The sequence below is a fragment of the Ascaphus truei genome, chromosome 5, assembly GCF_040206685.1.
Source record: "Ascaphus truei isolate aAscTru1 chromosome 5, aAscTru1.hap1, whole genome shotgun sequence".
Lineage (NCBI taxonomy): Eukaryota > Metazoa > Chordata > Amphibia > Anura > Ascaphidae > Ascaphus > Ascaphus truei.
This window is the reverse complement of record NC_134487.1, coordinates 99,141,069-99,164,419: the sequence shown is the minus strand read 5'-3', so window position 1 is coordinate 99,164,419 and position 23,351 is coordinate 99,141,069. Positions and strand designations below refer to the sequence as shown.

The 23,351-nt window shown below is 40.2% G+C and overlaps 1 protein-coding gene across 4 annotated transcripts in view; it reads right to left on the bottom strand.

Annotated features, from left to right (window-relative positions):
* Nucleotides 1-1,625: 1,625 nt before the first annotated feature.
* The window catches only part of MDM1 (Mdm1 nuclear protein), a 54,176-nt gene continuing 32,450 nt past the window's right edge, over nt 1,626-23,351 (bottom strand). For 3 of the 4 annotated variants that reach the window (XM_075600305.1, XM_075600302.1, XM_075600304.1), the window contains 4 exons: nt 18,233-18,381; nt 17,723-17,853; nt 13,572-13,809; nt 1,626-2,014 (listed from right to left, as the gene is read on the bottom strand). In XM_075600305.1, coding sequence (XP_075456420.1) covers nt 1,905-2,014; nt 13,572-13,809; nt 17,723-17,853; nt 18,233-18,381 — 628 coding nt within the window. In that variant the 3' untranslated portion in view covers nt 1,626-1,904. Of the gene's footprint in view, nt 2,015-3,281; nt 3,397-13,571; nt 13,810-17,722; nt 17,854-18,232; nt 18,382-23,351 lie in introns of all 4 variants that reach the window. The other variant, XM_075600303.1, reaches the window with a different exon arrangement.

Below are 23,351 nucleotides of genomic sequence, written 5' to 3'. Positions count from 1 at the left end.
ATTTTATTAGAGGTGACAGCACCTCTCCAACTAAAAAAAGCCCTATTTCAGGCTCTGGATGGGAAATTAAAGTAAATTAAAATGCTTGGCGAATCACTTGTGAATTGTGACTGAACTGCAATTTATTGTTGAAACCGTGAATTTATAGTGGAAATTTGTGACTTCTGAGAAACCTTTAACTCTTAAAAGTTGTGCGAACCAGTATACCGAGAATTGTTTTGGGTCAAAAATACGCAAAAATACGTTTGTGCATGCATTTTGGAAAGTTTTGCACATCTCTAATAAAAAGGGTGTAAGTCACAAAACTACAAAGGTGTACCGAAGTGCCTTTGCCTGTGTGCTATAGTCAGATTCTCATCATGAACATTTTACAAGTCAGTTTTGTCAGCAAAAACAGCCACGCAATTTCTTTTCTCATAAAAGTGACCACATTCACTTAAGATCTATAAAACCGTTTCATTCTGGATTGTGGGCTCTTCTAGTTGCAACAGAAAACCTAACATTCATGTCTTCTAGGCACAAGCAGATATTTATACAGTAGGTTAATCTTCCTGTAATTGTGTAGCTGCATGTAATATTAACGGTTTCTAACACGTTACACGTTGTCCAATATTGACCATGTAAGAATAAGCACTCCCATGACTAGAGCAATATGGTCTCAGCAGGAACTCTAGTTTTCTGTGTTTTTTTAAATAAAAAAAAGAATGATGAAAATATTCACTTTGCTGATATATTATTTCACTGAACAGAAAGAGACAGTGATATTGTCTTGTCATTACAAAATGGGCAAATTAAGTTGTTTTCTTATATTAAATTAATTTAATAAAGCCTTGGACTTGGAGGAATTAAGCTGCATCTTCCCATATATATTTTAAGAAACAGCGAAATTAATGCAAATATTTCACTTTGCATTTAATTTTAATATGACAAGTCAAGATTTAGGGTCAGTACTAAAATATTAAATAAGAATTCTTAAAGAAAAAACAAAATTGTAAAACAGAAAGGTGGACTCTTCGTCTCCTAATTAAAATCTGAATTTAGCACTTGCAGAATCAATAGATAATATACTTCCAGATTATAATGAAATCTTTAAGAGGAAGGAGGGCCTTTTTTTTTTTGCTCCTAAGAGATGTAGATTTTTTTTCCCCCCCCGTTTCAAGAAATGATGGCCATTTGGTTAACCACAAACCCACGTACCTATAAACTGCAATATCATGTGTTATTACAGGGCTTCTCAACTCGTCCCCAAGACCACACCCCCTCCCTCCCCCCCCCCCCCCAACATGTCAAGTTTTCAGGATATCCCTCCTTCAGCACTGGTGGCTCAGTTGAAGACAGAGCCAATGATTGAGCCACCTGGGCTGAAGCAGATATATCCTGAAAACCTGACTTGTTGGGGGTCTTGAGGACTGGAGTTGATAACCCCTGGATTATGACATTGTGGCTTCTTATTGTATGACCGGCCTTCTTGAGCATAGGTTGAACATGATGGACATGTATGTCTTTGTCAACCTCATCTACTATTTAACTGCTTTGTTTTATTGACCCCCAAATTCAAAGGTAAATTTCCCCAAAGCTAAGAATAATGCAGTTCAGCTCCAGAGAACCTCTGGTTCCAGTATTGAAAAAAAAAAAAAAAGCACTCTCAGCATATCAAAACGCATCATACTATGACTCACATTTTTGTTTAGAAATCTAGCATTCAAATTAAAAACTGCTGTAAAAAAAATATATATATGACCAATTGGAAAACTGAAATATTACATTTTAAATAAAGGAATCACAAACCATGGAAAAATGATCAACACACACATAATCATGGATATTTCCTCACAATGTCCATATTGCTGCTGCTTGAAACAGCTCTTATTTCTAGCAGCATAGCAATACTGTAAATCAGCTCTTCACTTCTTGCCCCAGAAATGCTCTTTTCTTCTCTGCGCACGTTCTAGGACCTGTGAAGCCAGTGAGCTTGAAGCTGCAGACCTGGCGGAGATTTGGGAGAGTCTGTCATCTGTAAAGATAAAAGCAGTATACTGTATATTGTTACAGCTTTTACACATTTGACCAATAAACAAGGCTCACCATAAAAGGTTAAAAAAAAATCCCCACTGCTACCGGATACAATACAGACCAGAAAACACTTGAGTATCTTTACATATCTTACGCAGATTCCCCAAGACTGTTCTGGTCTCAAAATCATCATTGTCATGTACGGCACACTTATGAGCACACAACTTGCATATGGGACAAGGGTTAATATACAGCTCTCTAACTGGCCCTCTTTTCACCTTCGTAAAGGTCCCTCAAATTAACAATATCTCCCCTCATTCTATCTCAACATACAATTGGTTACGAACAGTACACTTGTTAGCACGTGACTTAGATATGCAACCAGGTTTAATACACACGGCGAGTCTAGCAAACTCACCTTTCTTCTGCGCGAGGTACTTTCCATTAGTTAATATTAACCCCTTTCTCAATTGCAATCATGTATACGCTTCCACCACCAAAGAAATATCAAATAAAATTTGCAGTCTAAGGTCCCTGTTTATTAAAGAAAAACTATGCACTGAACAAACAAAAATCTGTTCTAGCAAATTGTGTTCGAAAATTTAAATACTCTCTACAACGCATGCAACAGTTTATTCAGAGCCCAAAGCATCACTTATTAAAGAATGTTTTAAAGTAGCAGTTCAAGCAATATCCTATGTGTTTTTTTTTTTTAAAGAAATCAGTTCTGAACTATGAGAAAATACTTGCAGCATTTAAAAAACAAAAATGTTTTAAAAGACATTTTTAATGTTTCTAATGTAGGAAGCATTTCTAAAGTGACAGCCCCTTTCACCTTCTGATGGGGCTCAAGAGCCAGAGCCTGCCCTCTCTCTAGCAATGCACCAATTGAATCTAGTAACTGCCCAGTCAATCATATTCCAGAACTACATTGCCCAAAATGCTGTGCAAGAACTGAATTAAATAACCCGGAGCAAGCGATCGATTGCAGGAGAACGGATCGATCTGCAGCTTAGCTAATCACTTGTCAGTGTGCAGATTATATTGATGCACATATTGAATGGGACAGCAGCTTGAACTCCAGCTTTAATATAAAAAACAAATACAGTGCATTAAATCAAGCGTGCGCAAACTTTGTTTGCGCCCAGTGCCTGCTCTTCCCCCTGCTCTCGCGCCCCCCTCCCCACCTTTTCTCTGGCATTTTCTGACGTCATGTGACCCCACTGCGTCATTTGAGACATTTACTGGAGATAAGGTAAGGTACTTACAGAGGCCTCGCTCGCTCTCCCGGCATTTAATTTAAATGTTGTGGGGAAGAGGGCGGGGCCTCTGTAAGCGCTGCACCCCTCCAAGAAAATGTTGTGCCCCTCAGTTTGCACACCCCTGCATTAGATTACAGGAAAAGATTAGTACAAGAACATACAGTTACAATAAATGAACAGTTTCTTAAAATAAAAGGATAAAACAAACAGAATTCCCTATATGGTACCACACGTCATAGGTCCTGTCCCAGAGAGGTCACTGGAGTAAAAATAATTCACGTGTTCTGATCCCAAAACACAACTCTGTTGAATTCTGATTTTCATATTACCTGGGTGAGACCTTTGTACTATTTCTTCCCCTGTCGTAAATTGGCTTTCCTGACATTTATGAAAAACCTCTTGACGTTTAAAATAAGTCTTGACTGAATATATAAAAGGCCTCACAACTTAATTTCTCTAATACTTAGACAGACACCATCTTCGCGGTTGCGTCTGTGGTCTCCACATGAACGCCTGCACCTAATTTGACAGCCTAACGTATATTTTCACAAGAGAAACATTTATCCGTCTTCGGGACCTCTTACCTAGGCAGTGTGTGGTATGATTTGATTTGTCTAATCGTAATGGTGACAGATAGCAATTCATAAGAGCAACAAATGGATGTCAGACCCATAATTTCTTATATTTAACATAGTCCTCCAACTAAGTGGTGACCTGTTGTCACCTCTCTCTGTAATGCACAAGTGATCATTAAAGAATGGTATCGTTTTCTTTGAGGCCGACAGCCCAGGATCTGGTTATCGTGTATAGCCTTCTAAATGACACACATTTCACTTTTAGAGAGCAATCAGCGATAGCCGAACCCACAATTAAGCCCTCTGTGGATCAGCACAGACACAGGAAGGTTCTTGACCTGTCAAACACAATATTTTGTATTTTTAAGAGAAACGGTAACCACATTAACCCTTGAAGCACCCGATTGATTAAAATACTTAATATACGACCCCCCCCCCCCCCCATTTTTATTACAATCATACAGGGCACTATGTATCAAAGGGCAAATTCCATTCCAAAGTTGTTATTTTGTCACAACACATACTGAAATATACCTGCGCCAGGCTGCATCTTTGTATTAATCTTAATTGTGCCATTTTCAGGGATGTCTGCATCTGTCTGCGATGAGATGAGGGATTTATGGAGCAAGTGGGAAGCGTTTGGGTGGACTTGCATTTGCATATTTGCGCAGGTCTATATATTAATAAATGTGTGGCTTGCATTGCTTTTATTGGTCCTTTTTTTTTTAAACTGATTTTCTCTGTCAATTTCATAAATATGTCACATTGCAGACAGAACAAAATGCGATTTCAAAAATTTTTTTTTGTGCAACTGCCTTTTGATACCGTGCCTCTTGATACATAGAGCTCAGTACATAAAGTGCAGAAATAACCAAAGTGGGTGTCATTTTTTAGATTCTAGTGATGGGATTTTCCCTAAAACATTAGCATGCTGCGTTTTAAAGCTTTTACAGTAAAGCCTCAGCCTTTTCATTATTTTGCTACTCTTCTGCTTGAGCTTAAATGCCAGCTCTGCGCTGCAAACCAGATTCTCACTATTGAGGCATGCACCTTAAAATATATTTGACCAACAAAAGTTTCGGTAAAGGTGCCCTTTCTGTAACCTTTATACAGTACCTCCTTCCCCTCTTCATTTTAGTTATGATTGTTATTTTGTAAATATGTCTAAACTTTGAAAATAAAGAGGTTACTTTTTTTATATGAATGCGACCTATTAAACCCACAAAATAAAAATAAAACGTACATATTAAATGGGACATAACAATGAGCCATATTTACCAAGCAGTCCCTTACCATGAGACACCTTCGGAGCTGGAAAACACCTTGCAGCATATTTAATACAATGGGTTGTTACTGTATGTGTCATATGGTAGAAGACTGTTTATCCTTTCCTGGCTTAGAAATCTACACATTAATAAGGTCTCATTATGGCCACCGTAGCAAATAAAGGAAAAGGTGCAATTTACGATTGTGATTTTGGGAAACATCTGTTAGAATCAAGACGAACAGAACCCAGAGTGATCCTACAGAAATCCAGAGAATTATTGTGATATCCAATGTCATTCTCTATATCCCAGCAGACAGATTCCTCTCGTGTACATTTCATCAAATGTAATCCAAAAATGAAAGAGATACCTTCAATAACGTTGCCATCACACAGTGGTAATTTTAAAAAACTGGGAATGCCAAAATTTCTTGAAAGAGAAGGAAGTGTTGTCTAGAATAATATTTACAACTATATTGTCAGTAATGTATCACAAGATAATCACGACAGACCTGAATAGTTGTTTAAATTACACACTACAGTAAACAGAGCTTTATATAGGAAGAAAATACAGGTACAGTATATGGATGCAATCAGATTAATTTAGCAGCATTCCGCAAGGAAACTGCAGATGAAAACTGCCTGACCACAGCGGATTCCCTGACGGTCAGACTAATTTTCCATCAGGATTCTGAATGGGACTCCCGCTATGCTAATCCTACCAGGTCGCCACCAATCTGGAAGAGCTGCGCAGTGCGGACAGAATTGGTCCCTCTTCCTGTGCAGCTCTAACCGGCGATCGCAAATGTTTTTATTTTAATTACATAGTATTGCAGCAGGGGTCTCCGGAGCTGAACCGCAATAATTTCAGGGCCAGGGATCCCATGTTTCCCGAGTTACATGCCCCAGTATGGGGTGCCAGTATCTACTGCAAGTTTAATTCTCCCACGTCACGGCCCACGTGACAGGGACATTTAAACTTGCAGGATGCACCAGCACCCACTATCGTGGCCTGTATCTCTGAAAATAATGCGGTTCAGCTCAGAAGACCCACTGCTTCAATACTGTGTAATAAAAATAATTAATAATAAAATACCTTGATTACCTACCTTAGTGGATACAGTAGCTTCTAAGGTAACGAAGGAGATAAGCCAAAGTACCCGGTTTGTTGGGGGTAGAGGGGTTACTACCACTAAGGTAATTAAGATGTTAACCCCTCCCACCCCAGGACAACTACCCCCTTCACCCCCCCCCCAAAGCTCCTTATCACCATCATTGCAGAAAGAAAGGGCCGATGCCCAACCATTAACACCTTAATTACCTTAGAGGTTAGTACCACAATGGTAATTAAGGGGTTACTGGTGTTTTAATGGGGTGGGTGAAGGGTTTACTATAGTTGCCTCAGTAGTCAATACATCCATTGCTTGCCACTGTGGTTATTTATACCCTCAACGAGGGGTACGCAGCCAGATTAGCAAACAAAGGGCAACCTAAAAAAAAAAAAAAAATCACAAATAAAATATAATCAATATGTTTTTTACCCATGTCGGGATGAAGGCTTTCATCTTCCTCATCCAACTGCGGCACCAACAACTTTTGACCCCTGAATCAATGATCCTGAGCTTGAAGAACAGCATGATGCGTGAAGATAGGATGATTTCAAGACTAAATATTAATTATGCTATATGCTCTATATTCATATATATTCAGCATGTAACTGGTTAAAATAAGTAATTTAGTATAAAGTTAGAAATTATATTGGAAAATTATAAGCTGACTGCAAAGATAAACTGAAGACGGGCAGATGTAGAAATGTTTGTCTTTGTTGTAAGAGTTTTAATTCAAAGGTTACTTAAATAGTTGGTAAAACAATACAATAGAGATAGGTCTTAAAAGATAAGGAACATAGGATTAACTATAGTTTCTTAGTGACAGAACAAAGAGTGTTTTCTAAATCAAAGTAAATTTCTAATGTTTGTTGAGGTGATTACTATGTTAAGACTGTTGGAAGAAAATCTATAAAGAGTATATTTGAATGTACAGATTCAGAATCATGTAACATCCAAGCTAAGAACAATGAAACTAACGATTCTCCACTAACTAAATTCTATGTGCCTAAAATGATGCTGTAAAAGATGTTTTCTATCGTATCTGAATAAATTTAGAAAAGAACCGGGCCGTGGACTATTTGATATATATTGAAAAATGGGACATTTATTTGCAGCCATCTAATGAGCAAATCTTCAATGCGCAGAAGTCCACGATCCCCAGTTGCCTAAAGAGGAGTCACCGTTGAGTAGATCTTTCTTCTTTTCTTTCTTTCTCCTCTTGAACAGGTCCAGGAGGAGATGTTGCCATGCCATGTTCATGCTGTCAAATGAGACGTGACAGGCTTTCTATAGGGCCTGTGATGTCACGAGACACATGGTACATCAACTAATCCAATTGGTGGCTGTACCATGTGACACCTTCCCTTTTTAGGAGAGATGTGGCGTCAGCTTAAAGGGAGGGAAGTCATCCAATTAGGTACCATATTCTTCCCTCCCTTAAAGATGACGTCACCTCACCAAAAAAAAGGGAAGGTATCACATGGTACATCCACCAATTGAATTTTTGGATGTACTATGTGTCGGTCAAATATGACGTTACAGGCCCTATATAAGGCCTGTCACGTTTCATTTGACAGCAAGAAGATGGTGTGGCAACATCTCCTCCTGCACCTGTTCAAGAAGAAAAAAAAGAAGGGAGATCTTCTCCTAGATGAGTTCTATTGAAGCTACTGAGGATCGTGGACTTCTGCGCATCATGGTGTAAGGATGAAAACCTTCATCCTGGCAAGGGTAGAAACACATTGTATTTTATTTAATTGTGATTTTTTTTAAGGGTGCCCATTGATTGCCAATCTGGCTATCTGTGCCCCCTGTTGAGGGCATAGATTGCCACAGTGGCAATCAATGGATGTATTGGCTACTGTTTTTTTGTATTGTCTTTTTAATTAATGTTTGTTTTTATTTCATTGTGATTTCTATTTTTTTTTTTAAGCCTCATAAATGGTCAAAAGCGCTATTAGCCATATTTGGATATTAGTGCTTTTGCCGATTTGTGTGTTTCGCGATGGGGGTTGGGGATAGGGGTAGAGGCCCGGGGAGGGTGGTTAGGCCTCACGGGTGGGTAGTGGCAGAGGTTAACCCCTTAATTACCTTAGCGGTTAGTAACCGCCAAGGTAATTAAGGGGTTACTGGCCAGTAGCTTTTTTTATATTTTAATGCTGATGCCAATAAAGATGAAGATTAGGATGGCCTTCATCATGGCAGGGGTAAATACAACTTTTATTTACTATTGGGTTGCTTGCTATTGATTTTTTTTTTTTGAAGTGAAACTTCCTTAGTGGCACCTCATTCGTGATGGGGCAAAAAAGAATTGTGGAGACAGAAATGAAACGGATGTGACGTCAGTGCTGGCAGTTGAGGCCGGGCTGTGTTCTGGCTCAGCCCGACCCCAACACTGACATCACACCCGCTCCACAAATCAGATGCGGCGGCGATAGCCGCCGGCGCCGCTCCTAATTACCCCCCCCGCCCCCGAGCCCCACACCCCCCACACACCGTGACATATGCGGCGGCGATAGCCGCCGCTCCTAACTGCCGCTGCCATGCCGCGCAGCCTCTCTCCTCCCTACCTCCGCTTTCCTGCTGACATGCGGCGGCGGCCCTCAAAATTTAATTGGCAGCCGGTGATTCGCTGTCACGTAAGGTGTGTTAAGGGGTATTTAATTCCCCTCATCCGGCACGGGCTCTGTGGTGCTGCCCGCCGTGGAGTACGCTGCTCCGTGGTGGGATAGCTGAGGCCGAGGCTCCACCCCCTGCCCTGTCACTCCTGCTTTGGTAACGGGAGGAGGGGGGTAACGGGACCACGTGTCGCCGGGGGGGCTGGGAGTCCGCAGCTCCGTGTCCGAAGATCAGCCTGGGGTAGTGGGAGTCGGGAGGCGGGGGGTAGTGGGAGTCGGGAGGAGGGGGGTAACGGGACCACGTGTCGCCGGGGGGGGGGGGGGGGCTGGGAGTCCGCAGCTCCGCCTGGGGTAGTGGGAGGGGGGGAGGAGGAGGGGTGGGGGGCACAACACAGAGAGACATTCACACAACACAGAGAGAGAGACACACACTGACTGACACACACACACACACACACACACACACACACACACACTGACTGACACTGACTGACACACACACTGACTGACACACACACACACACTGACTGACACACTCACACACTGACTCACACTCACACACGCGCACACACACACACTGACTGACACACGCGCACACACACTGACTGACACACGCTGACTGAAACACGCACACACACACTGACTGACACACGCGCACGCACACTGACTGACACACGTGCACACACACACACACACTGACTGACACGCACACACACACACTGACTGACACGCGCACACACACACACTGACTGACACACGCGCACACACACGCTGACTGACACACGCGCACACACGCTGACTGACACACGCGCACACACGCTGACTGACACACATGCACACACTGACTGACACACATGCACACACTGACTGACACACATGCACACACTGACTGACACACATGCACACACTGACTGACACACATGCACACACTGACTGACACACACGCACATACATACTCACTGACTGACACACATACACACACTGAGTGACACACACGCACATACAAACTCACTGACTGACACATACACTGACTGACACGTGTGCCGAGCACGCGCGTTATAAGTCAATTTCTGCGACAAAAGTCAAAGAAGTTTCACTTACTATGCGCGTGCACAGCACACATAGCTTTTTTTTTTTTTTTGAATGGGCAAAAGCGCTATTAGCCATATATGGTTAATAGAGCTTTAGCTCATTACTGTGTGGGGTGCCCATTGATTGCCAATGTGGCTCTGTGCCCCTGTAGAGGGCACAATGGCTACCACTGGATTAAATGGCTAGTGTTTGTTTTGATTGTACTATCTTTGACTGTATTGTATTACATTGTACTGTTTGATTTTATTGAGGGGGTGGGTGAAGGGGATGGTTGCCCCGGGGAGCACTTGTATAATCTCCTCTTCAAATACTGGGACAAATACAAAATTGTAAGCATTGTTGGAAGGGGGTGTGGCTATGGGTATTCTCCCATGATTGTAGTTAGGGTTGCACTTTGCTAGAAGTAGCACACCCCACAAAGTATTCATTGAATACATTTGTACTGTCAGTGGAATTTGTCAGAGTAGTATCATCCTTTTTGATGTTAGATGGTTGTTGATGGCTAGAAGGTTGGAATGTATTGTTACTGCACTTTCAGAAGTTTGCTGGATTTTATGTATTTTCATGAAGATTGTCAGAATAATATAAGGCTTGGGCAAGTGTTGTTTGCCTTGTGCATGTATTTCACAGATCTGAATCTTCAGAATACAGCTATGAATCTACAGTATCATAGAATCTCAACAATTATAGGAGCAGTGGATATAGTCCAAAATGTGGGAGATAAGAAAACCGGAAAAAACAATGGCACAATATCGTCAGACTAGGTATGTGATCTGCGAACACATCTGAAAGGTTTACTCACATGTTAAATGGATTTTAAAAGCATATCCCATACTGTAGCACAGGGGAGCGCAAACTTTTTGTGCTGCGCCCCGTCTTCCCTGCTGCGTCGCCCGTGCCCCCCCCCCCCTACCATAGAGCTGCGTCATTTGACGCTGCGTTGCCATGGCGACGGTCACAGAGCGGCTGAATGTGGGTAAGTAAAGTGTTGCTGAGGCCTCACGCGATCCCCCGACATGTCATTTAAACGCCGTGGAATGGCCCCCCTGCAAAATCTCCTTGCCTGGTGTGGGCGTGCCCCCCAGTTTGCGCTACTCTGCTATCTGAACAATCGCCTTTCCCATACCACAAGGAGCTCTTATCACCTGAGATCTGACTCAAAAAAGACTGTCCACGACCCCAAGGTTCAACAAGGAATCCGGTCGCTCCTTTTACTGTACACCTCATGTCTGGAACAACCCACCAGAGACTCTAAAAGCTGCCCTCAGGCTAAATTCCTTCAAGACTAAAAACGGTCTCACATTTTAATCTGGTCTGAAACTGTTACATACGCCCATAACATATATTATCTCTAACTTTCCATGAAATGTCTTTAAATGAACAGTGGTTATACTATACATTATATTTAATCTAACCATGTATTGTCATCAAAACTCTGTCCCCAGGACATACTTGAAAACGAGTGGTTACTCTCAATGTATTATGTCCTGGTGAAACAGTTTTTAAAAATAAAAATTAAATTCACAGACAAGATATCAAATATGTGTAACTCAGAAATGGGTCTATTTCCTTTACTGTAATATTTTTGCCGTCTACAGTAAGTGATAAATTAACCTTGCGTTGCACAGCAGAGGTGAAATGCGCAAAAATCAGTGAGCTTTACAATAGAAGGTAATACCATTACATTTAAACTATTAGGCTGCGGTCCCAGTCACTGCCACAGCGCAAGGCTCGGCGTGCGCTATGCATGTAAGCAACGCCCCTCAATGGGGAAGGGCCCAGTACGCACCTTCACGCTGAAGGTGCAGCCGCGCCGTACTGCAAGATTTTTTAAACTCAATGAAATTTGCGATGGAGGCGTGGCCACGCCCCCACCGGCGGTTCACCCAATGAGGGCGAACCTGACGCGTGACGTGATGGCCACGCCCCGCAAATCCCCGACCACGCCAACCCTCTTGTTGCAAGCTCCCTCTTCTCCTGGAGACCGCAGATCGCGGTTAGCGCTGTGCACGCGCCGCCCCCCCCGCCGGGCACGCATGTCACAGTTATGACTGGGACCACAGCCTTAGGTTATAATTTTAAGACAAGCTTTTGAGAGAAAAGCTGTCTTCCTCGGATAATGCAGGATTGGTTGGACTTACAGTATGCATCGCAGCTAACATGCCCCTGAGGAAGTGAATCTTTCACGAAATGCGTAGGGTGATTCTGGGAGTTCTAACTGAACTGCAGTGGACTGAACAGAACAGTGCTGTGCCGAGCGGAGAGTAATAATTACTTCCGTGTTTGCGCGTGCAGCCTGGGAAGTCCACAGGGACAGTGTATGGGACTTGGTATACACGGCAATCGTATGAGTGAGGCTCTGCCTAGGCGGTGAGACCAGCAGAAGTGACACCGGAGCGGCGGTACATGCGACGGCAGTGCCAATATTCTGGGGAGACATCACGGACATCCTGCTTTGAGATCTGCCAATTAGGATAGAGACCATCTACAACGCCTTTCTGAATCCTGCTTGTTGTAAGTAGGATTCCAATTTTTCCCTTACTGGAGCAGATTGTTCAAGTTACAACTCCCTGTGTATGAGACACTTGTTTATTACTTTTATATTTTTATTAAATGAGTTTTTTAGCTCATTATTAGGTGTTGTCTAGTTTTGTGTTAGCACAAGTTAGTTTGTTTGGTTGTTAGGATTTGTCTTATTTGTTATTATATGTATTGTCTTATTCAACAGTTATACAGATACACACTATGATCAGTTTTTGTGTTTATCTCCACATATTGTAAGACAACCTTCAAGATAATCTGAAGGCCCTCAGGTCAACAGGACTAGACATTTTTTATGGTCAGATTTATTTATCTGCTGTTTGGACTTATTTTAGATGCCGGATTATCTTTTATTTTCGTTGCTGTGTTTGATCTGATTGGTCATTTTTTCCTGGAAGCCTATCTTATAGATATTAGGGGGCTCATGCAGAGAGCATAGATAAGGAAATAGCGCCATCTTCTGGCGAAAAAACTAGCCAGAAATCCTTAAACTTGGGAGAAAATGGCGCGATTTTTAAAAGTGCCCAGAAAATTTTTCAGAGCTGTAAAACTCGCCAAACTCGTGGCGAGAACCTGAAACTCGCCATGCTAATATAGCGTGGTATTCCAGAAGGTCCGAATCACTGGAACACGCCAATATGTGCATTAGTATGGCGAGTTTCAAATAGCCAGGAAAAGTTGGCAATTAGCAGTTTTTTGCCGAAATGAGTTAACGACGTTCTCTGCATAACACCTTCACTAACGGCAAATCTGTGGCTATTTTACAGCCATTTTAAACTTTTTTAACGTTCCTCTGCATAAGCCCCAAGATTTGTTGGTATTCACCTTTAGTGTCTAAGTTACACTAACTATTAATTATTGCATTAGCGCTATATGCACATTTTCTTTTTTTCACAAAAATCAGTGAGCTTTATAATAGAAGGTAATACCATTACATTTGAACTAGGTTATATTTTTAAGACAAGCTTTTGAGAGAAATGCTGTCTTCCTCAGGTAATGCAGGATTGGTTGGACTAACGCATGGCAGCTAACACGTACACAAACACATGGCAACTACAGTAACTCAAGTTAATTGCCCAGTCAGAATGATTTTTTACCATTATGCTGGAACTCTGGATCCCTTAGTGCACCATGAATGCGACAGGATGGGCGCCATTGCTGTAACATGGGCACAAATGGCTTCTGCACAGGGGATCTGTTGAATGGATTTGAGGTAACTGGAGAAGATAGTTTATTGGAAATGTTGGCACTTGGCCATAGATCTTCCCTCAAAGGTAGAGGATCCACTGTCCTCATACCAGCAATAGGGGGAGACTGTGTATATAGCTCTTCATCCTGAAATATTGAAAGACAATAATGATACAGTAATAAGGTCAAATAAGATTAAGAACAAATGTTGATATTCATAGAAAACTATGAAACATGATGGTACTGTAGCTTTCCTGACATCGTCTTTTTTACCTCTTGCTATAACTGTTTCTCTAACTTTCCATTTATCTCCTGGGTTCTGGGGCATTTTATATACTATTCTACTATAATTGGAAGAACCCCAACATTGCCCTACCCGATACACATACAGTATTCACACTGTTAGTTAATTCAATGTAATTATTATTTCTCTGCATGTATGATTAAAAATAAAAATAAATCTGATCCTGGCACCTGTAAGTCTCATTCATTTTCTATTACTACTCTTCTGGATTTTGTTCTGTTTTAATTATAATTGTACAGGTTTTAATTTTTCTATATTGCCATTTTGCGCTAATCGATTTTTTTTGTGTGTGACATCCAACTGTTTTTCATTTTACAGATTAATGGCAAAAGTCATCTGGTTTGAGAGGTACTGTACTGATTATAAATAGATAATTAACAAAAGGAGCAGCGCTAATTGCAATACCTGTCAACTTAAATAGTGTTGCTTTGCAGTCTGTAAATGTATCAATGTATGATTTTATTTTGCATTCAAATGGTGCAATGCGGTTAATCAATTTTCTTTTCTCACAATTAACCATATTCAGTCTATTGACAGACTGCTGCTAATCTCGTATAAAATGGTTCATGCATTTAAAGCACCAATACTACATTCCCCTTGTTTCCCTTCTTTGTATATGTAAAGCATGTGACAATGTACAATTCTACATTCTTAGGCTGCGACTATAGTGTGTGCAACGGCACGCGCGGCGCAAACAAAATACAGGACCTCTATCAGGCCGGCCATAATGCACGCGGCAGAATTTTGAAGCAACAAACTATTTTGTTTTTCGGCACGACGGCCGCGTCACATGAGCGGTTCAGCCAATGAGGGCGAACAAGCAAGGTGATGTCACTGCCACGCCTCCCAATCAGAGGGCACGGATTGCTCGGGCGACCGGCGCGAACGAATTCATTCACTACGTCGCGTACGCGGCTGCACTATAAACAAAGCCTTACGTAAGCTGGCAATTGTTTGGTGCTTTGGATATATAGTAAATCTGTCAAAATCCTTATCGTGTTTTTAAAGAAATGGCTGCCTTCTAACTTTGTGCTGCAGTCTGCGAAATGCTGCAGCTGATATATAACATTATATTACCAAGTGTAATTCATTATTGTTACAACTTTCAGAAATATAGACCGGTCTGCGATTTGGAACATAGCATCAGATGTTTGTGATACTTTGTTGTCAAATGGCAAAGCTCAAAAAGGTGCGTCAGAGCCTGTTTCAAAAAAGAGGAAGTGGATATGACTTTCTAAATTGTTGCTGTATCAACCAAAGAATGATCAGTACATTAAAGCAGCAATACTACATCATCCCCTTTTTTTCCTCTCTTTTCTGATTTGTATATGTAAAGCATGAAACAATGTATAATTCTACATTCTTACCCAAGTTGGTAATTGTTTGGTGCTCGTTATAAATGTGCAAAAATTCTGATTGTGTGAATAACATAATGGCTGCTTTAGTCAGTGTAACTCAGCAGCTACAATGTATCCTTATCACTAAGGTGACATTATCTATTGTTACAGTTTACAGCTCAAACTGCTGGGAACATTTGCACCACATTATCTAAAATAGAAAAGTGTTGCAAAGACCTTGCACTGCTTGGGAGGTGGGCTAAAACCTGCTATAGAAATCAAAGGATGCTTTAAAACCCCATTAAAAATGGCCTTAAGGGTTGAATAATATATATTTTTTAAATCACTAAGCATTATCTAATATGGCTATTTCTGCTTAATCTAATACTACAAACGGATTTACTTATTTAAAAAAGCATAGGATCTTTCATGTTTTGCTGCTTTATTGACAAAATTACAATTTTTGTAGATTTTTAAAACGAATTATTACAAATACAGTACAGTACATTGTTCTGCTTATCTATTTTCGTCCACTCACAACTAAAATAGTGACACAATCCTAAAACTGGTCTCACAATGATATACTATTTTTCATTTTTTTGTAATTTGGGTAAAAAAAAAAATATGTTAAAGAAACCCTCTCTTGATCCAGCCTCTCTGTCTAACCACTGCCCTCTCTCTATTCTCCCCTTTGCCTCCAAGCTACTTGAGTGGCTTGTATACAACCGCTTGACTCACTTTCTCTCCTCTCACTCCCTGCTTGACTCTTTTCAATCTGGTTTCCATCTTCTACACTCCACCAGTACAGCACTAAGAAGAATGGCCAACGACCTACTCACAGCTAAGTCTAAAGATCATTTATCCCTACTAATTCTCCTGAATCTCTCTGCTGCCTTCGAGACAGTTGATCACCCCCTTCTTTTACACACTCTACACTCCATTGACCTCTGACACAGCCCTCTCCTGGTTCACATCCTACCGCTTACAACCGCTCTTTCAGTGTTTCCTTCTCTTGTGTCCCACTTCATTCCAACTTTCTGTTGGGATCCCACAAGGCTCTGTCTTTGGCCCCCTGCTCTTCACTCTATACACCTTCTCTTGGTGAACTAATACAATCTTTTGGCTTTCAGTATAATCTCTAGGCTGACATCTAAATCTACCTCTCCTCATCTGACCTCTCCTCCTCTCTTGTCCCGTGTCATCAACGGTCTCTACACAATCTCCTCCTGGATGTCCTACGGTTATCTGAAGCTTATCTGAAGCTTATCATGTCCAAAACAGAACTAATAATCATTGCCCTATACACAAATTCTACCTCACTGTCAATAACTCAAACTCATCAACACACCAAACCCTAGAGGTCATCTTTGACTCTGTCCTCTCCTTCATTCCTCACATTCAAGCCCTTACTAAGTCCTGCCGCCTCCACCTCTGAAATATTTCTAGGATACGCCCCTTTCCTCACTCATGATGCAACTAAAATATTACCTCACAACCTGTCCCGCCTTGACTATTGCAACTTTCCCCTAATTGACATTTCTGTTGTCTGCCTATCCCAACTTCCATATAGCGAAAATGCTGCTGCCAAACTCAATACCTCACTCAACGCTCCACTATGCAATCCCTACATGGGCTACCCATATAATCTTAATGTAAAACCTTCGCTCTTACTTACAAACCTCTCAATTATGCTGCCCCTCCTTGTCTCAGCCCTCGTCCCCAAATATATCCCTAAACGCACCCTCCATTCTGCTCACGACATCCATCTCTCCTTCTGCCTTACTACCTCCTCTCACTCCTGCCCATTCTCCCGTGCTGCACCCTCTCTCTGGAATTCCCTACCACGCACCATCAGACTCTCCCCCAGCTTTCAGACATTTGAAAACTGAAAAACTCACCTTTTCAAGGAAGCCTATCTGGCATACCTCTAACATCTACCACCACCTCCAAACCTATTGGGACCAGCTTTGCAACTGGTCCAAACTCCACATAAACAGCAACACCCCCAAACCTTAAAGGGGACAGTTGTGCAGCTGGATCATACTTTATCCTAAGGCACACTCCATCTCGCAATGAAACGACACTTTAACTTTTGTTTCAACATTGCCCCTTATTCAATCTTGATTGCAAAATCTCATGAGCAGGGCCCTCTTTACCTTTTGTATCTGTTTACGCTTGTTTGTCCTCATCTGCATGTCATTCTGGTTATGCAGTTGATATCACTCTTTACCCCCACTGTACCGTGCTGCGTTTTATGTTGGAGCTTTACAAATAAACGATAATAAAAATGTATCTATATTGCACTTTTCGAGAATCAAATTTCGCAGATAATTATTATGATCTTTCCTTTACTAGTTTTCTTATGTGCTTCACTTATTTCATTCTGTGCCGTCAGATGTTGTGTATGTATTTTGTTTACCTTGTTGAGTTTCCTTTTAAGATACTCCTTGGAGACAGGTTTTTTCGGGGAAGAATGAGTCTCAAAAGGGCTTTCCTTCTCTTCAAGTGTAGGAGATTTATGTTTTGTTGGGGAAACCAAAAGAGCGCCTCCTAGAAACAAAAATACAGTTATAAAATGACAATGTCTTCCACTCAGATGATTTCACAATAAACTATGTAATTAGGAAGAAAAGGAGCAGTAAAGTTAAGCGGTAAAGGGACCTAGGCATCTAGTTATGCTGTCACATACTGTGATATATTCTGGATAAGGAAAAATCAATGCTGTGACAAATACCTCTGACTAATACTCAAGAGTGAAAGTTCTTGTATGGGGTTTGTGCACAGCAAAACCCTGTGCCATTGAAATAATAATGTGCTAGAATCTTAAGTCAAAAACTTCTTAAAGCAACCAGACGGATGATAAAATAATATATTATGTACATTTAGCAAATACTCTCTCTGTCCAATGTTCTTATACACAAGATGTTACCTGTAGCTGGCGTGGTAAGATCATGATGAGTCCTTTGGAGAAGTCCAAATGTTTTCAGTTTTGGTGTTGGAAGCCTTCCGCGTACTTCTGAGGACACAGAAGTACATTCAGACCCATCATCTGAAGGGTTTAATTTTGTACCATCCACTCTGCAACAAGAATAAATCGGAAGAGGAAAACAACCATTGTGTAAAAATAATACATATACAGTATAACCAGGGGATGGAATGAGTGATTTATGGGCCTCAGTGTCACGTTTATCCCTGCATGAAACCAGGAAATAAACTAATTTGTTGCTCTCTGTGACCCCAAGAACAGAAAGTAATTAAAGGGTTCCAATTCCTGGCAGGGTCTGCTGCTGAAGACAGAACTGCACAACCATTGGTTCTTCTGCCACCAGTAATGTAGACAATATAGCAACACGAGATTCTGTTTTACACCTTGGAGAACTGACATTACCATTCTTTTCTGCTTACCTTTTCTATGTCCCTTCCACCTATCTGCACATAAACTGCCTATTTGTAGCCTCCTTTTTGAAACAAGGACTCAATATCACACATCCTTTTCAATTCTGTATTTGTTTCTGCTAATTCCTGTGCTCTTCCTCCCCTTCCAATCTTTGTGTCCTCTTATGCATGCTTTTGGCCTTCTTGTCTCTCTTCTGGTTTCCACTGCTTCTTCCTTATCTATTCGTAGATTTATTCCATGATTGCAGCTCACCTCTCACTGTCTTCTCTGAGAGACGAGGAGCCCAAAGATTGTAACATCAAGATAACAGAGTGACTATAGGCCTTGCTGGAAGAGCTGTTTCTCTGTTTGCCCAGTAAAGACTGCTTAAACGCACTCTCAAATTTAGCAGGAACTGTGAAAGACATCAGTTTTGCTGTAATTATGGTATTGGATTTCATACCTAAAAAATGTCATCTAACATCTGTCACAATAGCAGAACTAAATGTATCTGATGACCTTACAGATGTAGCGACTTGTGTTTATGGAGCCCACAGCAAAGAACCAGTTATGTGGTGACTACATAACCTCGCTACTGCATGGTTTAAACAAGCTGCAGTTTGTCAGGGAAGAGGACATGTTCAGTCAGTTCTGAAGTACATAACTCCGGCTACATCTGCTCTAGCTGAATAAGGAATTGGAAGATATTCAACTACATTTAGCAGCAACAACCTTATATACCATGTATCACAGTGCAGAAAACATCCTTCAGTGAAACAGTATAGATCATGTATGGGAGGAACAAACCAATAGACAGTTTGTTCATTGCTAGGATGTACAGTATATACTCTGACAGGGCACATGGGAGTTCGGTAAAAAGGTAGTGTAGTGTTTGTTTTTACCATGCTATTACAACAATGCATAGCAGAGTGCACAATAGTTTTTGTTCTGTATAAGCAAATACTGTACATGAAATTACAGCCTTTTCAAAGTCATCTCTACACATTAAGCAATAGCCCAGCACAGTAGGAAAAGCAAATTTTCTACACATCTTCAATTCTAACAAGTTATGTGTTTTAGGTGTACATTTTTAGATAACAAAAACAAAACCTAATGCTACATAAATTAATTCTTAAATACTCGCATGATCTATACCAGACAGCAGTATGACTTTTTTTTAAAAAAACATAAGTTTTTTTAAAACATAAGACACCTAAAATATGGCATATATTGTTCAAAATGAATGTGCATTCTAATTAGGTAACTTATTATTAAGCTGACACGTTGTAAACCCTCATGTTCAATCAGAATTCCTAAAATGAGTGCACAGCATTTAAGCTAGTGATACAGTGATGAGAATCAGCACACCAAGAAAAAAAATATTTGCAAAGTAGAATTGGAGGTGCTGGGAACCAACAGGGACCCCCAAGTCCCTTAGTAAGAGTGACACAACTAAAGTGGATATCTTTAGTCTGAAGCTTATATAATGACACTATACCAAGTGGGTCTATGCAGACTGTGAGCTCACAATAATAGCAAAGTCATTGCTTTCATTGTTGGACTTTCATGAATTTTGCTATTATTGTGAGCTCACAGATCCTCTTGGTAGAGTGTTTTTATATTTGTTTCGGAGTAAAGATATCCATTTTAGATTGACCTATTTTACAGTGTCTTTTATGAGTGTGCGGGTTCCCTCCCATTTTTGTAGTGTCACTGCATTTAAGTTGCTTCTAGTGGTGAAGAGGTTAAATAAACAATCCTAAGACAAAAATAGTTTGTTAACTCCTTTAAACTTTTTTTTTTTTTTTAATTTCACATCTCTATATCTCATGACTTCCCTGCACCACAAGCCATTATATCAGAAGAAACTACTAGCTAAAGAAACCTGGTAATCGGAGGGGGGGGGGGGGGGGGGGGAAACGAAAAGCATAGGGTTCTGCGGCTAAGTTAGCTGTGTTCTGGTGAATCATGCGGAGTTCACTTATTCCTACTGAGTCACAATGCTGCTACTACCATATGACAAAGGTGACAATAGCTGAGCAGTCATAATCTAACGTTGAAACTGGGGAAACAAAACAAAAGGTTACAGCAACGGAAACCAATGGAAATAATATGAATATCATGGAATGTCCTTCTAGGTCGCAGTTGGCCTTTAGTAGGAATTTATGCTTAAACCAAATGTAGGAAACTAGTAACTGCTCATGGCTAAATAATTTAACCATCACATATTTTAACTGGGAACATTTTGTGTTATAGCTATAGTTGTATCTGAAATCTCAATAAAAGATATATGTAGCAAAATATTTAAAAGAAATTGTATTCCGTTAATTAATACTGGACGTTCAGTAAATAGTGTAAAAATAAATAGACAAAAGGGTATGTTTGTCGTCCAGGTGAATAAACTTACACACTTTACAACAATCTTGTATTTTCAGAATTAAAGCAATTATTAAAATATTTTTATGGAGGATCCTCGATGTACATATCACTCAATATACAAAGTTAGAGAATATAGACACAATTAAACCTTAAGAACTAAAAATCAACAGTTTTTATACTGTTAAAATAATTTTTTCATCACTTACACATCTACTAATGACAATAGTAGAAGGAGAGGTGTTTTTAACACCTGTACCCTCTAGCTAGAAGCTCATTTAATGTAGCACTCCTGGGACAGTTAAAATATAACTTTTATTAAGTCTCATGTAAAATAAAGTCTGCATATATTGAAAATAAAGAATACAATATTCATATAAAATGGAAGGTTGTTGCAGTGATGGGGTGGGGTTGAAATATAGTACCCAATAAGCGTTATCCTTGTTTATATAAATTGATACATGCTCGGGACAACCCAAAACCCCAAATTCAAGAAAGGTAAAGTATCTCTATGCTGTGTAGGGATGTGATACTAAAATGTGCAATGTAGCAAATTGCAATTACTACCACAGCATACCAATCAAACCAACCTATGATCGCTAATAAAGTAGAGTCCACCACTATTGCCTATACTAATGGATACTAAGGGTAATAGACAGTACCTGTAGAAGTCACAATATAAGGTATACAACTGTCTATGTCACTTAATATAGGGTGGGAACTCACTCACTTAATTGATGTGGAGGACTAAACACAATCATAGGTTGGTGGTATGTGGATTAATCCTGTGTGTGACAGCAAAAGTGCAAGAGGGGTATTATAACAATATGCAGTTTAGGTATATTTAACCTGTAGCAAAGCAAATAAGGCACAAGGGTAATAGACAGTACCTGTAGAAGTCACAATATAAGGTATACAACTGTCTATGTCACTTAATATAGGGTGGGAACTCACTCACTTAATTGATGTGGAGGACTAAACACAATCATAGGTTGGTGGTATGTGGATTAATCCTGTGTGTGACAGCAAAAGTGCAAGAGGGGTATTATAACAATATGCAGTTTAGGTATATGTTGTGCTGGTGTTCTAGACTCACACTATTATAGAGGACCTATTTGCAAGAAATTTGTTGTTGGTCTGGTTCATTCATCAGCATTGTAATATCACTCTTTGTCTATCAAGTGATTCGTTTTAACAAGGTCTGAGTTACATACATGTTTTTTATCTGTCTCACAGCAGCATATTTTGATGTGCCTTATTTGCTTTGCTACAGGTTAAATATACCTAAACTGCATATTGTTATAATACCCCTTTTGCACTTTTGCTGTCACACACAGGATTAATCCACATACCACCAACCTATGATTGTGTTTAATCCTCCACATCAATTAAGTGAGTGAGTTCCCACCCTATATTAAGTGACAGACGAAATACCTTATATTGTGACTTCTACAGGTACTGTCTATTACCCTTAGTATCCATTAGTATAGGCAATAGTGGTGGACTCTACTTTATTAGCGATCATAGGTTGGTTTGATTGGTATGCTGTGGTAGTAATTGCAATTTGCTACATTGCACATTTTAGTATCACATCCCTACACAGCATAGAGATACTTTACCTTTCTTGAATTTGGGGTTTTGGGTTGTCCCGAGCATGTATCAATTTATATAAACAAGGATAACGCTTATTGGGTACTATATTTCAACCCCACCCCATCACTGCAACAACATTCCATTTTATATGAATATTGTATTCTTTATTTTCAATATATGCAGACTTTATTTTACATGATTAATAAAAGTTATATTTTAACTGTCCCAGGAGTGCTACATTAAATGAGCTTCTAGCTAGAGGGTACAGGTGTTAAACACACATCTCCTTCTAATTCCTGATAAAACTGTCATACACAGCTCATTGTATGCACCCGATGCCAATCTAGGCATTTGTGGACGAATCCATATTCCAACCTCCAATTGTCACACTATTTGAGAGCAGCATATGTCACTTGTGTTTAATGACAATAGTAGTATTATTATAATATAAGTATTATTATAGTATATTTGCTATTTTGAGCTTTGGGAACCTCTTTGTTCCTGCGATGCTTACAGCGTCAGAGGAACCATGAGCCAGCTTTTTTTTCACAACAGAACTTAAAAATATTAATATGTTGGTTGAAAAAAAAATGCTGTTGAAATTATAATGTTGATATGGAAATATTATTGAAGTGGATTTGGGGGGGGGGTCCCTGGAGAGTAATTTGTTAGCAGTGTTCGGAATCCATTTTGTCTGTTTTTG